Source organism: Oryctolagus cuniculus, chromosome 15, assembly GCF_964237555.1.
Source record: "Oryctolagus cuniculus chromosome 15, mOryCun1.1, whole genome shotgun sequence".
NCBI classification, from domain to species: Eukaryota; Metazoa; Chordata; class Mammalia; order Lagomorpha; family Leporidae; genus Oryctolagus; species Oryctolagus cuniculus.
Genome location: NC_091446.1, coordinates 71,425,630 through 71,441,698, shown reverse-complemented (window position 1 = coordinate 71,441,698; position 16,069 = coordinate 71,425,630). Strand labels below are relative to the sequence as shown.

At 47.4% G+C, this 16,069-nt stretch overlaps 1 protein-coding gene across 3 annotated transcripts in view; it reads right to left on the bottom strand.

The window, feature by feature from the left end:
* Window positions 1-3,199: 3,199 nt before the first annotated feature.
* The window catches only part of SH2D4B (SH2 domain containing 4B), a 114,082-nt gene continuing 101,212 nt past the window's right edge, over window positions 3,200-16,069 (bottom strand). For all 3 annotated transcript variants that reach the window (XM_051833051.2, XM_070057949.1, XM_070057948.1), the window contains 2 exons: window positions 10,693-10,913; window positions 3,200-5,597 (listed from right to left, as the gene is read on the bottom strand). In XM_051833051.2, the coding sequence (XP_051689011.1) occupies window positions 5,505-5,597; window positions 10,693-10,913 (314 nt within the window). In that variant the 3' untranslated portion in view covers window positions 3,200-5,504. The remainder of the gene's footprint in view (window positions 5,598-10,692; window positions 10,914-16,069) is intronic.

Here is a 16,069-nt window from a genome sequence, read left to right as displayed (position 1 = left end):
CATATTGAATTCTTCATATCTAATATTTCAGTTTGAGTTATCTTCAATATCTCTATCGCTTGGCAAAATTTTTCATTCATATCCTGCATGTGTTTGTTTATCTCATGAATTTGTTTCTCTGTGCTTCTGAGTAATCTCACAATCATTCTTTTGAATTCATTTTCAGGCATTTCATCAAAATCTCTTCATATTCACATTCTAATATTGAAATGTTGCTGTGTTCTTTGGGGGAGTCATCTTGTCTTCTTTGTTCTTGTTTCTTTTATTTCTGCATTTATTTTTAGTCATTTGTGGAAACACTTGTTGGTTTTCTCCTCTGATGGCTTTTATCTTTGAACTATGCTTCTGTGGCTTAGTGGAATGTCTTCTACTTCTGTGAATATCCAGAGTGTATGCTAGGTGGGGCCAGGGAGCTCTGGTCAGTGCTCAAGTGTGGGACAAGAATCCAGGGTGACACCCAAGTTGGGCGTGGTAGGTCTCCTCTATTGTCAGCAAGGGGGTAGGTATGATTGTGTCTGTTGGCATATCACAGCCTCACCTCCACTCTCCCAAGGTGTCCAGTGCCTGGGTTATCCCACAGTGGCTACAACTCCCACCCACCCAGGCACATCAACTGCACAAAGGATCTGTGTGGTACTCAGTGTGAGCACACAACCCTTGGTAATGACCCACCTTAGGCAATGAGGGAGCTCTGAGCCTCTGAGGCCAGAAACAGTGACTGCCCAGAGACCGAGCTACACCCCATGCCCCATCGTGCAGTCACAGAATTCCCACAGTCACAGAGCACAAGGCTCCCATAGTCACAGTGTGCATGGCATCCACTCTCAGCCCCAGGAGCCTTCCCTGCACATGGAGAGAGCAGAGGTGTTCCTAGAGCCAGCTGCCTGTGAGTGCTCCACCCTAGCAGTTTGAGCCCCAGATCCTATGATAGGATGTGGAGATGGGAGTGCCTCACAGTCCTAAGTGGGTGCCCAGTCCCCAGCCAACCCTCCAAACCAGACTCAAAGTCAGTGGAGAACACAGAATTTTCCCTCTGATAATATCCCCTAGTCACCCGTGCTACAGCCGCAGTAGCTTCCACTGACATCAACTTAGCACTTTCTCTCTGCTGGTCACCAAATGCCCTTGTTGGGGGCTGGGGAGAAAGAAATGTGCTTCTTGTTCACAAGGTTAGGTGTGCACCCTGCCCCTCACTAGAGCTCCAGGATAGACTTAAAGTCATCATAGTCCACAAGGTTCTCCCTCCAGCAATATCACTAGTGACAGGGGCTGCCGCGGTCTGCTCCCACCTCACATCTCCTCCAGCCCCCAGTCATGGGTGGTGTCCTGCTTGCTGCTGCGTGTTTGTACTGTCCACACTGCTCCATGGTGTCCCTCTTCTTTCTGTAGAATCTCCACTGCAAGCTTCTTTCCAATTCTTTCCTGGGAATGCACTTCTGTTATCTTCCCTCTGTCAAAATGAGTGTGTCTTCTTCCTATTCAGCCATCTTAGAATCACCAAGACTCTGACTTTTAGCAACATCATCACTTGTTTGGTGTACACATTCCAGTTTGGGAAGCACCAATTAAAAGTCTACACAGGGGCTGGCGCCGCGGCTCACTGGGCTAATCCTCCGCCTTGCGGCGCCAGCACACCGGGTTCTAGTCCCGGTCAGGGCACTGGATTCTGTCCCGGTTGCCCCTCTTCCAGGCCAGCTCTCTGCTGTGGCCAGGGAGTGCAGTGGAGGAGGGCCCAAGTCCTTGGGCCCTGCACCCCATGGGAGACCAGGAGAAGCACCTGGCTCCTGCCTTCGGATCAGCGTGGTGCGCCGGCCGCAGCGCACCGGCCACGGCGGCCATTGGAGGGTGAACCAACGGCAAAGGAAGACCTTTCTCTCTGTCTCTCTCTCTCACTGTCCACTCTGTCTGTCAAAAAAATAAAAAAAAAAAGTCTACACAGGGACTAACATTGTGGTACAGTGGGTCAAGCCACCACCTCCAACAGTGGCATACGATACAAACACCAGTTCCCATCCCAGCTGCTCCACTTCTGAACCAGTTCTCTACTAATGTGCCTGGGAAAACAGAAGAGGATGGCCCAAGTGCTTGGGCCCCTGCACCCATGTGGGAGACCCTGATGGAGTTCCAGGCTCCTGGCTCCAGCCCCAGCTGTTGCAGCCATTTAGGAAGCGAACCAGCAGATTGAAGATCTCTCCCTCAATACTCTGTGTGTGTGTGTGTGTGTCTTTCTCTGTAACTTTACCTCTAAAATAAATTAAATTTGTTTAAAAAAGATGAGACAGAGAGAGGGACAGAGAGAGAAAAGTCTTCCATCTGCTGGTTCATTTCCCAAAAGGCCACAACAGCTGGAGCTAAGCCGATCCGAAGCCAGGAGCCAGGAGCCAGGAGCTTCCTTTGGGTTCCCATGTGGGTGCAGGGGCCAAGCATTTGGGCCATCTTCCACCGATTTCCCAGGCCATAAGCAGAAAGCCAGATCAGAAGAGGCGCAGCCAGAACACGAACTGGCACCCATATGGAATGCTAGCTGCAGGTGGAGGCTTAGCCCACTATACCACAGCACTGGCCACAGTAAATACATCTTTTGAAAGAAAATTAAAAAAAAAATCTGTAGACTCTGAAACAAACTGTGGTCAATCTCTATACTGCAACTCCCCAGAAAATTGCCTCTGGGGAAATTCTGAGCCACTTTGTGCCTCAGTTTCCCTCTGTGCATTATCACCATCAAGAATATGTTGTGAGAATTCACACATACAGGACTTGAAACAATGTTTGCCATTATTGTCACAAGTCTTATGTTACTAACAATGCCTCTGAAATGGGCCATGTTTACCCTACTTCTCAGAAGGAGCAGAGGCCCAGAAAATTGGAGAGCTTATCTGAGATTGCAATTCCATCCCCCGAAGTTAAGGAAGGGTCCCAGGGTGCAAAAGAAAGGACACTGTCCAGGCTCTGCAGCCTTTTTGAGCCACATCCCTTAGATGCTCGGCAAGAAAATCTGTGCCCCACAGGGATCTCCCTGAATCTGGATTCCAAGCTACCCTTTAATTCCTTGAAATTTATCTTCCATTAAGTTGCATAGTGTTTTTACAACTTATCTTTCTACTTATAGATTGTAAATTTTCCCTCTGCTGAGTCTTATAGCCAACTATTTTTCATTACGTTCGTAGAGCTCAAGGAAAAAAAAAAGAGGCAATTCCTTTATTTGAGAATCCTGACATTTATTAGCATAATAAAACTCTCAAGATGAAATTGCAGTTTTCCAGACAGTAATTTCATTTGCAGGACAACTTACAAGGAATTTACTTGAAAGCCAGGTAAAACCTAAAATATATGAGACATGCAGAAAGTGCAGGCCCCAAATAAAATGAAATGAATGTGTTAGGGATGGAGAACTGAGCTGCTGGCTCTCACGTATTAATTAGTGGGTGACAGGAACAACAGCCCAGGGATTCAGGTTCTCAACGGACCTGGTCTGCTTTCAAAGCTGCTGCTTGAAATTCCTTCTGACACCCTGAAAATCATCACATCCGAGTCCCTGACAACGTTTTGCTGCATTTGTGGTTGTGGCTAGCAATTCCTTTCATTTGGACAGAGTTTTCATAATGCCGATTTAACTGGCCTGCCCAAAACCTAACCATGTCCGTACAAAAAAATCCTCCTCTCGGTTGTACTGAGGTTTAGTGAGGGCAAACAACTTAAACAAAGCCACATAGTCGGTAAGTAGCAGAGCCAAGACTAAAGCTTGGTTCTTCTGAATCTCCAATAAAAAACAAGTTATTTTCATAATGATTGGGTATGGTTTTAAAACACTTTAAGGTTCAAGAAATAGGTACCCTCCATCTCTTCATTTTATCCATTCAGTGAGACAGGCAGACAGGAGGGAAGCCTCAGCCCTGACCTGCAAACTGATATTGTTGAACACATTTGTAGGAGGGGTCCTTCCCCTTGCTTCCCCAGAAGGCAGAGATGGCAGACAAAGCACAGTGCTGCTTGATTGAGGACTGCAACCCTAGAGGAACAGGAAAGGGGCAGGATGGGTAGGCAGCAGGGAAGGAGAAAGAACAAACAGGGAAGTGTCATAGCAGTCCAGCCACTGCTGGGTTTCATCATAACTGGTTGCTCTGTCTTACAAGGCCATCTTCTAAGAGGCCCTATGAAGAGCTGCCTCTCAGAACAGACCCTCCAGGAGGGAGAAAGGAGGTGAACTGACCAACCAGTCTCAGTCTCCCATTGATCTGAGGTCCACCATGCAGGGCACCAATTGGGAAAGAGAGGCCCAGGGCACCATGTGTGGCTATGCTCACGTGACACTGAGCATTGCAGTGAGGAAGAGCAGAGCAAAACTGGTTATAGCAGTGGGAGCTGGGTGGATTATCAAGTCAGGCAAACCAGCTCCTTGATATCCTCAGAGTCCATCCATCCTTTTACTCTCACCAGGACAATGCTAGGAAATTCCAGGGTGGGGATTTGAACCCAAGTCTTCCAAAGCCTGTAATCTTCTTATCATAATATGCTGCCTCTGTGTGTATGGTATAAAGGTGGAACACAGGTGTGTGCACAGTCACCATCCTGAGAGTTATTGAGGAGTCCTTAGGAGAGTCATCTTGTTACTGTGAAGAACACAATCAGATGAAGTAGACAGTAGACTCAAAATCAAAAGGACAGTGAGGACAGAGTTGGTCACTGGAATAACCTGCACGAAGAGAGCCACCTCCTAGACAGCAGAGGCCTCGTCAGACGTCTATAACCATTCTCGTATTTATAATTCACCCAGGTCTCGGACACATCCGTAGGAATATGTGAATCACTGCCTCACTATCACAAAACCAGGGCCAAGATATGATTCAAAGTTAGAGGAGGGGAGGAGAAGGGGTTAAATAAGGGAGGCAGAGCAGCATTAATCACGTGCCATAGATGCTGGGACTCAGAAGGCTGAATTCCAACATAGGTGATAATGAGCGTCATGAAAGACGCAGTATCCACGTCCTCCACTTAAACCCTTTGCAAGTCTTTCTTTTGTTATCACTATGACTTTCTAAAAAGTGAGAAGCAGGAAATAACTTACTAGAAACCATCGTTGATTAGTGCTGAGAGACTTTCCGAAGTGCATTCATTCAACATACATTTTGTTACATGTAGGGTTCGGCACTGGAATTATTTTGGGGTTATTAAAATGTGACCAATGCACTCTAAGAACTCAGTTTAGGATAGCCTTGACAAATAGACTTGGTCACATGAGGTCATAGCTAAACTCTTGATGAAAGAGTTGCATCAGCTATTAGCAATGTCTGTCCTGACCACTGGGCGGGGATCAGTAGCACAAATGCCATATATTTCTTATCCTTTGAGATATAAAAAGCTGCTTGTTCCTCTGGAGGGTGGTGCATCTTCCAGAATAATAAGGAATCAAGCTGGTAAGTTCTTAAGTTCTTAAGCTGAGTTCAAAAAAAAAAAAAAAAAAAGAAAAGGATGCCCAAAGGAATCCAATTGATAAAGTTAAAAAATCATTCAAACAACAGATGATAGTCTGGTGGGCTGTCCCTCTGTCCACAGGGTTCCTGCAGCAGCTCTCCCCCTGAAACAGTGATAATCTCCTCCTAAAACACAAAAGAAAGAAAACACCTACTTATAATCAAGAAATAGAAATAAGCACCCATCAGAGAGAGACAGGTTCAAGACAGAAAGACCAGGCATCTGCCTGGCCTTCACTGAAATTTCTATAAATGACAGGAAAAAATGTCTTTAAAAAGAAATACATCCGGGGCCAGCATTGTAGCATAGCAGGTAAAGCCGCCGCCGCCTGCAGTGCCAACATCTGGTTCAAGACGCGGCTGCTCCACTTCCGATCCAGTTCTCTGCTACGGCCTGGGAAGGCAGTACAAGATGGCCCAACTGCTTGGGCCTCTGCACCAGCATGGGAGAGCTGGAGGAAGCTCCTGGCTCCTGGCTTTGTGTCGGCCCAGCTCCAGCTGTTGTGGCCATTTGGGGGGTGAGCCAGCAGATGGAAGACTTCTCTCCGCCTTTGCCTCTGCCTCTCTGTAACTCTTCCTTTCAAATAAATAAATCTTTTTTTAAAAAAAGGAAAGAAATATACCCATGAAAGTATAAAAAATTAAGAAGGCAAGCCATGGGCCAGCGTCGTGGCTCACTTCGTTACTCCTCTGCCTGTGGGGCTGGCATCCCATATGGGCACCGGGTTCTAGTCCCGGTTGCTCCTCTTCCACTCCAGCTCTCTGCTGCGGCCCAGGAAGACAGTGGAGGATGGCCCAAGTGCTTGGGCCCCTGCACCCGCATGGGAGACCAGGAGGAAGCACCTGGCTCCTGGCTTCGGATCGGCGCAGCACTGCCTATAGCTGCCATTACAGGAGTGAACCAATGGAAGGAAGACCTTTCTCTGTCTCTCTCTCTCTCTCACTGTCTATAACTCTACCTGTCAAATAAATTTAAAAAAAAAAAAAGGCAGGCCATTAACAAATCAAAAATGTTGAAGAATCCTTGGGTAAAAAAAAAAAAAAGAGAGAGAGAGACACAGGATGAGATTTTCAGAGGAGTCAATATGGGGCACAGGCTGGGGACAGATTGGGGGCCTCCACAGATCAGAAAATGAGGAAAAGCACGCCGTCCCCGGGAAGTCAAAGAGACCAAAAAATTCAGACCCTTCCATGGCAAAAGATGAGCTCCTCACTTCCAACTCCAAATCCAACAGCATGGAGAGACTAGATTTGGGAAACAGAAAATGAATCCACCCAGTGTCAAACAGGAAATTTAAAACCGAGAGATCACTTCATAGCCCAAATTTATAAGCATTTAAAGAAAATCATAACCATAAAAGAAAGATGCTAAACTCAACAATAGGACTGACAATCTATTAACTCTACTACACAAACAAAAATAGCCTTTAAGAGGTGAGTATTAATCTCCTCCACGGAATAAGAAGAAAATTTGGGGCCGGTGTTGTGGCATAGCGGGTAAAGCCGCAGCCTGAAGTGCCGGCATCCCATATGGGTGCCAGTTCAAGTCCTGGCTGCTCCACTTCTGATCTAGCTCTCTGCTATGGCCTGGGAAAGCAATAGAAGTTGGCCCAATTCCTTGGGCCCCTGCACCCACGTGGGAGAACTGAAAGAAGCTCCTGGCTCCAGCTCAGCTCAGCTCCAGCTGTTGGGGCTATCTGGGGAGTGAACCAGTGATGAAAGACCTCTCTCTCTCTCTCTCTCTCTCTCTCTCTGCCTCTCCTTCTCTCTCTGTGTAACTCTTTCAAGTAAATAAATAAATCTTAAAAAAGAGAAGAAAAGTCACCCATGAAACAAGATTGGGCTATAATAATAATATAAAAGAACAAATGGAAATGCAAAGTACAGCCATGTAATTTAAAAATAGAAAGTGTAGTAGAAGTACTAAAAGCAGAGCAGAATAAAGAACAATGCAGCAACTCACAACAGGAAAGAGACATCTAAATAGGAAAATGGGCTCAGGGTATGAACAGAAGCTTTGTAGAAGCAACCCAAGTGGCCTTAAGTAAATGAAAAGTTCCTCAACAGGGCCAATATTGTGGTATAGCAGGTTAAGCTGCCACCTGCAGCGCCAGCATCCCATATGGGTTCCAGGTCAATTCCCGGCTACCCCACTTCTGATCCAGCACCCTGCTGATGTGCCTGGGAAAGCAGAGGAAAATGGCCCAGGTGCTTTGGCCCCTGTATGCACGTGGGAGACCTGGAAGAAGCTCCTGGCTCCTGGCTTTGGCCTGACTCAGCTCTGGCCATTGCAGCCTTTGGGGAGTGAACCAGAGAATGAAAATTTTCTCAATCTCTCTCTCTCTCTCTCTCTCTCTCTCTCTCTCTCTGTGTGTGTGTGTGTGTGTGTTGTATGTGTGTGTGTGCCCCTCTCTCTGTATAACTCTGCTTTCCAAATAAAATAAATAAAGCTTTTCTTTAAAAAAAGTTTCTCAACTTCAGTGCTAATCAGATAAATGCAGACTAAACAACAGTGAGCTACAGTGTCTGTCCATCTGATGGAAAAAGAATTAAATGACGGGAGGAAACAGCCTCATAGAGTTTGGCAGAACACGAATTGTTGCCATGATTTCGGAGGGCAGTCTGGCAGATCTTTTCTGTTAAAATGTGCATCCTTCTCTCTCCAGCAATTCCAGTTCAAGGGACCCACCTGAAAGAGTACATAGGCATTCACAGTGATTTACATGGGGAAGTCTCTGCAGCAATTCGTGGTCATAAAAAATTGGAAGCCACATAAGTGGGCAGGAAGAAAGGGCAGATTGGAATATCCATCCATGCCATACATACTGGAGGGCACTTGCAAGATCAAAACATGTTGACATGGAAATACCCTGAAGACAGACAGGAGCAGCAAGCATGTCCTGCTGACCTATAACTGTTGGGTACACTTTTTGCTGCACTTTGTATAGCAATATCTCATTGCCACCTCACCATGACCCCAAGAAGTGAGCGCTACATTAAATCCATGTGGAAACTAAGGCATAAAAGCCTGTGAGCTGCCCACAGTGATGAAGCTGGGCTTTTACACTCAGTAGCATGATCCCGGGGACCATGTTTTTAAAAACCACATCCCATGATTTATTGACCATGTTAGAAAACCAAAGTTGCTGAGCCATACATAAAGACTGTATACAATTCATGGGAAAAATAACAGGACTAGATATTTCATTATGTGCACAGATTTTGATGTTACTGCTTTGGAAACTCTTGAATAGGTACGTGCCAAACTAATAATTCAGGTGGAATCTGGGAATGAGGATTTGAAATGAATAAGACTTTCACTTTATATCATATTTAATTTTTCTCAGAATGTAATCATGAATTAACTGGGTAATTAAAATTTCAATTTATAAAAGCTAGCCACCAGATCACCACTTGGGCACAGAGAATCTCCCTCTGTAGTATTAGAAACAAAATTGTCAGTCCCAAAAGTTTAGATTTAGAAGAGAATAAAAACCTTCAAAGATATTGTGCCTGGCTTTTGGAGACAGGAACCTGTCCTGGGAGATATCCATTTACCCCTTGCCTGAAACACTTCCAGCCATAAGGAGCTCATCACTGCTAAAGCAGTGGACAGGGAAAGCAAACAATGTGGTTTAGTGGGAGAAATACACACTTTAGAGGGAGACAAACTGAGCTTCACTCCTGGTCCTGGCTGGTGCCAGCCAGAGAACTCAGCCAAACTTCCCAGCCCCCTGGCCTTGGTTTCCTGATCTGAGGCTTCCTGGGGCTAATATGCCTCACAGGCAGAGCCATCATGATGATTAAATGACAGCATGGATGGAGAGCAATAGGCTCGGTGCCAGACACAGAGAGGGGGCCGACCTCCACTCATCCCCTCCCTTCCTTTTCCTTCTGGTTGTTGGGAGCAGCCTTCTGACACAGGCACTTATCTGCCTTGATCCTGGTTAATCCATTTTCCAGGCAGTTTGCTGTATTCAGTGTCCAGGTGCTCTGCATGTGTGATTTTTCTGTGTGTTCTACTCGCAAGGTCAGGTTAAAAGCTGACATCCATGAAGAGACAAAGGCAAAGCAACACAAGTCCAAGGGCTCCTATTACAGCAACAGCACAGTGAACAGTCGAGCAATTCTGTGGACCTTTCCGTGCCTGTGTGGTTTGGGCAGAGGCTGGAGCCCTGAGCTACCTCTGCTCTGTCTCTTGGAATGCCTCAGCCCACCCTTCTGGGTCAGCTCCACCTCTGGCTTTCTCCCAGTTACTGTAGCTGCCAACAGCCACGTTAAAACAGAAGTTTCTTCTTTTTACACACAAGGTTGGTAAAACAACATCTGTCCCAGTGTGGGGTCCAAGGCAGCGTGACAAAGAACAAAAACAGCCAGGACATGAGAACTTCTATATGCATGATCTCATGTAACACAAGCTTTTTACACCCATGTGCCTGAGGCTATGGCTCCAATGAGTCCCCCAAGCATGAGCTGGAAAATTCATTGCCGGTGTCAGAGTATGAAGAGGGGAATCCTTTAAGAGATGGTTAGGCCATGAGGGCTGCACCCTCATAAATGGATTCATGCTTTTATCATTGGAGTGTATTCCCTATAAGAGGACAGGTTTGGTCTCTCTTGCTCTCTTTCTCTCTCACCATCTCTTGCCCTTCTGCCTTTTGCCATGCAGTGACACAGCAAGAAGGCCCTCACTAGACGCCAGCCCCTTGGTCTTAGACTTCATGATAAATTTCCCAGGCTGTGGTATTCTGTTATAACCACATGCAAAGGACTAAGACACCTGGTTAGGACACTGAAGCTCAGCGAGATTGATAATAACCTGCTCAAAGTCCCATCCATAGCGAGGGGTAAAGCTGGAGTTCAAGCAAGACAGGTGTAACTCTCCTGCTAGAAAAGCTTCTCTAACCACAGGGTTTCCTGGTACAGCTGAGCTAACACTTGGAAGCTGCCAGAAGCCTGACTAGAATGACCTCAAGAGGGTTCTTCCTAGGAGTGAGACATGGGCTCAGAGAGAGGACCAATCAGACAGTCCCTAAGCACTGACAGTAGGCAGTACTCAGGTACTCAAGGTGAGAAGAGACCTAGGAGCAGGGCCACAGTGCACCAAGTGAGTCACTGGATGAGCCACAGCCTGCTCTCTCCCACCGCATGGCTCAGAGCCTGCCACCTGCACTTGCTCTGGCTCTCCCTTCAGCTCAAGTACCCTCCAGTTTGGGGATACCTTGTGGAAATCAATGAGATCCGTGAGCGTCGCGTGGCGGTTAGGGTCCACTCCCAGGAAGCTGTAGAAATCCCCAGAGGCGTCCACAAGGAAGTGCTTGAACCCTTTCTGCAGGCGGTAGGAGAGGGTGTAACCCCAGATCTTCTCACTGACCCTGACCAGAAACGCTCCCTCGGCCATGCTCTCCAGGAGATCTTCCGCATCTTCACGGCTGATAATTCCTGATTTACAGAAGAAAACTTAAAAAGTCAACAGCTTCTACACTGCCTTCTCCTCCCTCCTGCATGCACCTCTGCCCCGAGCCCTGTGGCTCAGTCCACATGCTGTCCCTGGGTCCAGGGGGATCAGAAGGGGGCTGGCCAGCACTCGCCTCATTCCATGGAGGACATATCTTGGCCTAGAGCACCAGCTAGGAGCCTGGGGACAGAGCTTGCTTCTACAAGGACCCGAGTTGAGCACGCTTTCCTCCAAATTAAGCCACATTAATTTGGATTAATTGGGTAAGCAAGGAATTACTAATGAGCTGGAATTATAGCCTCTATCGATTATAAGTGCAAGGCAATGGACCCTGCCCTGTCGACAGCCTTAAGAGCCCTGCCTTAATGGGTAGCGCACAATGACTGATGATGAATGCCTAATATCTCTGGGAATATGTAAGTGAGCCCCTGAGAACAGTCTATTCCCATAAGAAGTAAAGACCTCCTTCGAATATCTGTGGACATCAAGCAAAAGGTTTCTTAATGCACGTTGGCCCAAGCAATCAAACTTTCTAAGGTGCTGCAACCCCAGGCAACATGGCTTCAACACAGTATGGAAGTCAGGTGTGGCCTTAGAGTCACTAATACGTTGGTGGCCAGCCACCCCCTGGACTGCTTTCAGAGAGCCGCTCTCATCCAGCTGATGTAAGAGAGGGAATGGGCTTGGTGGATCAGGCTCTGGAGGGTAGAGAGGTGGATGGAAGAGGACGGTTGGAAGAGCTGGATTGGGGCCAGCACTTGATGCAGCTGTTAAGACGCTACTTGGGATGCCTGCATGCCATATGGGAGTGCCTGTGTTTCAGTCTTGGCTTCACTCCCGGTTCCAGCAACCTACTTCCTGCTAATGCACACCCTGGGAAGCAGCAGATGATGACTCAAGTACTTGGGTTCCTGCCACCTCTGTGAGAGACCCAGATGGAGTTCCTGGTTTCAGGATGGCCCAGCCCCATCTATTGCAGGCATTTGGGAATAACCAGCAGATGGTACATCTTTCTGTGTCTGTTTATCACCCCTTCCATCAATCCCTCACTTTCAAATAAATAAATAAATAAATCCTTGTTAAAGAAAGAGCTGGATTAACTCCCAAACTCTGCCCTGACCTGGCTATGGAGACCTCAGCCAAGCCCTCAATTTCGCCAATGTCAGCTGACATGTAAATGATCATGATTCATCTACTTCAATGATACATCACGACTATCAAGCCAGATAAAGAATTCAAAATCATTTTATACACTGAGAATAGTTGTGGAAATGTTGTCATCTGTTATCCTGGGAGAGAGGTGAATGGCACCACGTGGCCTCCTTGCACAGCCACCTGTTTTGTTTATCCTTTACCCATTGTCAAGGCCTATTCACCATCAGTGACAGCAGAGCAGTAGGAGGAGCAGGGCTGTTCATCTCCATGACCATGAGAGACAACACACACCTGCGCCTCCACCCCAGCTTGCCTGCAGTCAGACCCCTTCCACTGCTCTCCTCACTAACACGATGCATGCCACATGGGACTTTCCTTGTGCCCAAAGCAGGGGCACAGAGGCCACCACACTGTCAAATGCCACACCTTTTAGACAAAGCCAGCATGCATAGGGCCACCAATTTCCTCCTTACTCAGGACTTAAGCCAAAAAGCAACTGAGTCAGCTACCTCCTCCTCAGTCAGGAAAAAAAAAGAGAAAGGGCTCCAAAGACTACCCACGCTCCTGCGTGCAAGGCAGGGTGGGGTGTACCTGGTGCCATTGGTGGTTTCAGCTGCAGCAGCAGTGACAGCAAAAGAGGAGTGAAGGCAATTTCCAGGATTCAAAGACTTGCTGCCTCCCTGGCCCCACATCAGAGAACCCACATCCCAAAAGCAGTTGCAGTAGGGAGGTAAATAAGGGGAAACAGGCATGGCTGAGGGATCTGGGGAAGACGGATCAGAAGATGTCCCAACCATACCCACTCCAAGAACCTACAGGTGATGCCCAGCCTGGACTGGAGCTTAGAAAGCAGGGAGGTGTTACATAAGGCAGAAGACTTCATCAAATTTGAATAGTGTTCGACTTCATAACACCCCAAAATCAGTAACAGCAAAATGACCACATTATGGCCCCCTTCATCTAAATCCCCTGAACAGCTCCCTGCTGACTTAGAGCAGAGCCAGGCACAGGAACAACGGCGATGGGCATCCGTGCCCCTGACCACCTCCCTGTCCAGACTTCCTGCTTGCTTTCCTTGGGCGGAAGCTTTACCCTCATTCCTAGCCCCATTTGCCCTAGCTGACTTTAACCCCTCACTGAAGGCCCCATTCCTCTTCCATCCCAGAATCTCAGACTGCTGGTCTTCACCCCAACCTTGTGCAAGTCAGAAATAGATGACCCTGGGGTGGTTGAATTAGAAAAAGAGGCCTGGGACAGGCATTGTGCTGCAGCAGGGTAAACCACTGCCTTGACATTGGCATCCCACATGGGAGTGCCAATCAGAGTCCTGGCTGTTCCACCTCCCACCCAGCTCCCTCCTAATCTGCCTGGGGAGGCAGCAGAAGATGGTCCAAGTACTTGGGCCCCTGCCACTCATATAGAGGACCCAGATAGAGGTCTAGGCTCCTGGCTTCAGCCTGCTCCAGACCTTGCAGCCATTTGTGGAGTAAAACAGCAGTTGGAAGGTCTCTCTCTCTCTCTCTCTCTCTCTCTCTGTGTGTGTGTGTGTGTGTGTGTGTGGCTTGCACTGGGTTCACTGAGAATCCCACACATGGGTTAGCATTGGAGGCCACCTTGTGCAGGTGGCAATGGTGATGGTCCCACCAGCTTTTGTTGCCCCCTACAACCCAATCTTCTCAACACGAGCTGCTGGGGGAGACCTCCTCTAGAGGTGCACCAGCCTGGGTCCCTGGGGCCCAATCCATGCCACTCCAGGAGACATCTGGGTTGACTCGGATATAAGTGCCCATGAATTCTGCACTCTCTTCCATACTTACCCAGAAATCAATAAGATAATTTGGCACAAGACCACAACTAATGCAGCCTCATAGTACAGGATGCAAAGAGCATTTCCCAGAAGACCCAACCCCCAAGGGAAAAGGTACAGGAAGCATGCAGGAAGAAGCTATCCTGCCTCCCAACGCCATGTACTTTACCTTCTCCCTTTCTCTCTCCCTGGACTGCCTTTCAGGCAATGGTAGAGTGGTTGGGGAACAAGAATTAATCATCCTCCATTCACCTCACCTCTGCCTCCTAAACAGTCTACACCCTCTGGGGAGGGGCGATCTCCTCACCCTTCCAGTTGGGGAGCAAATACACTGTCAGGGCCATTGCCACTTTCTGACTCCACTAATGATCAGGGATGGCAGAAGGAAAACACGGTTTTCCTGTAGTCACCAAGAACATTTTGGGTCCCTCCTTTCTGCTATTGTTCTTTCCTCCCTTTGGTAAATATTTATGAAGCACTATGGAGGAACCAGGCCTCTTGCTGGGCCCCAGGAGTCAGCAATGAATGAAACACAGTTCCTGCCTTTCAGGAGCTCTGACTCTGGACAGAAATAAAGACTGGCAGACAATGCATTCTTAATAAAATAAAATAGGGGCTGACGCTGTGGCACAGCAGGTTAAGCTGCCACTTGTAACACTCACATGCCATGTCAGAGTACCAGTTCGAGTCCCGGCTGCTCTACCTCCAAACCAGCTCCTTTGTAATGCACCAGGAAAAGCAGCAGAGGAGGGCCAAACTACAAGGACCCCTGCCACCCACAAGAGAGACCCTGAGGGAGTTTCAGGCTCCTGGCTTCAACCTGGACCAGCCCCAGCCTTTTAAGGAATGAACCAGTAGATAAAAGGTCTCTTTCTCTCTTTTCTTACCCTTGTTCTTTCTCTCTCTCTCTCTCTCTTTCTCTCCACCCCCCCCCCACTGCCTTTCAAATAAATAGATAAACAAATCTTTTTAAAAAATAAAGTGGGTTAACTGTAAGCAGTGAGAATAAAGGTCGTGTGAGTTTGGGCTTGGGTACTGTGGGAGCACCCAGGACAGACAGCTCACCCAGCTCTGCAGCCCAGGGGTGAAAATGACAGTTATTATAATGAGACCAGAAAGGTTAGATTTAAGAGGCAAGACAAGGAGGGCAGCTGGTAAAAATAATTAGCATGTGGTCCTGGTGGCTTTGGGGAAGCTCACGTGGAAGTTGAGTGTGGCAAGATATGTAGGGGTCAGTGAGGGTCAAACCCCGAAACAATTCTCCATACCATGGGAAGGTTGCAGGACTCAACTCTGAGAGCAGTGGGGAGCTGCCCAGCACATGCACACTCCCTGTCTCCATGCAATGCCCTGCACTGCCTCAGACGCTGCCAGCAAGAAGGCGTCACCTGATACAGACCCTCGACCTTGCACCTCCAGAGCCGTGACCCAAAATAAACCTCCTATCCAGTCTGCAGTATTATGATATTCACAACTGAATACAGGCACTGTAGGGCAATCTCTTTTTTTAAATTTACATATGAAATGACAATAATGGATCCTTTGAGGGTTTAGAAGACAGAATTACAATACTGAACATCTTAGCCATTTGGAGCAGTCTGTTAGGGGTTAACACTTCTGTTTGTTTAGGAAGAGAACAAAGACGTATGTCACGTTTAGTGTGTGTTAAGTGTGCATGTTACATTATCTAAATTAACAAAAAATGTGGGTGTTGAGGGTGGTATAACCTGCAAATAATAAAGGTGGCAAAATGGAGTGAGAAAAAATTTTTTTCAATAAAGAGTGAGAAAAGCAAATACCTGAAGAATAAGTACACCGTGATTCCATTTCTATTAGGCTGAAAAGCTCGCAAAATGCAACAGTGCAGTGTTCAAGATATACAAGCCATAAATGAAGCAAAGAGATGATTCATCCCAGGGATCCTATGTGGGAAGGGAGAGGACTGTGGAAGGGAGAAGAACAGGGATGGCTGCTATTTCCACTGCTCAGGCTTCCTTTATGCATGGGTATACGTTGTATTTATTCAATATTTCATATTTAAAATATATTAGCTTTGGTGCTCTGCAGCCTCCATACAGCCACTATGGCACTCATTCAGTGTCAATGTGCTTTGGGTACTGAGCAGGTTGCCACCCAGAACTAAAGGTCACTAATGAGCTTTAAATGATGCTGGGTGAT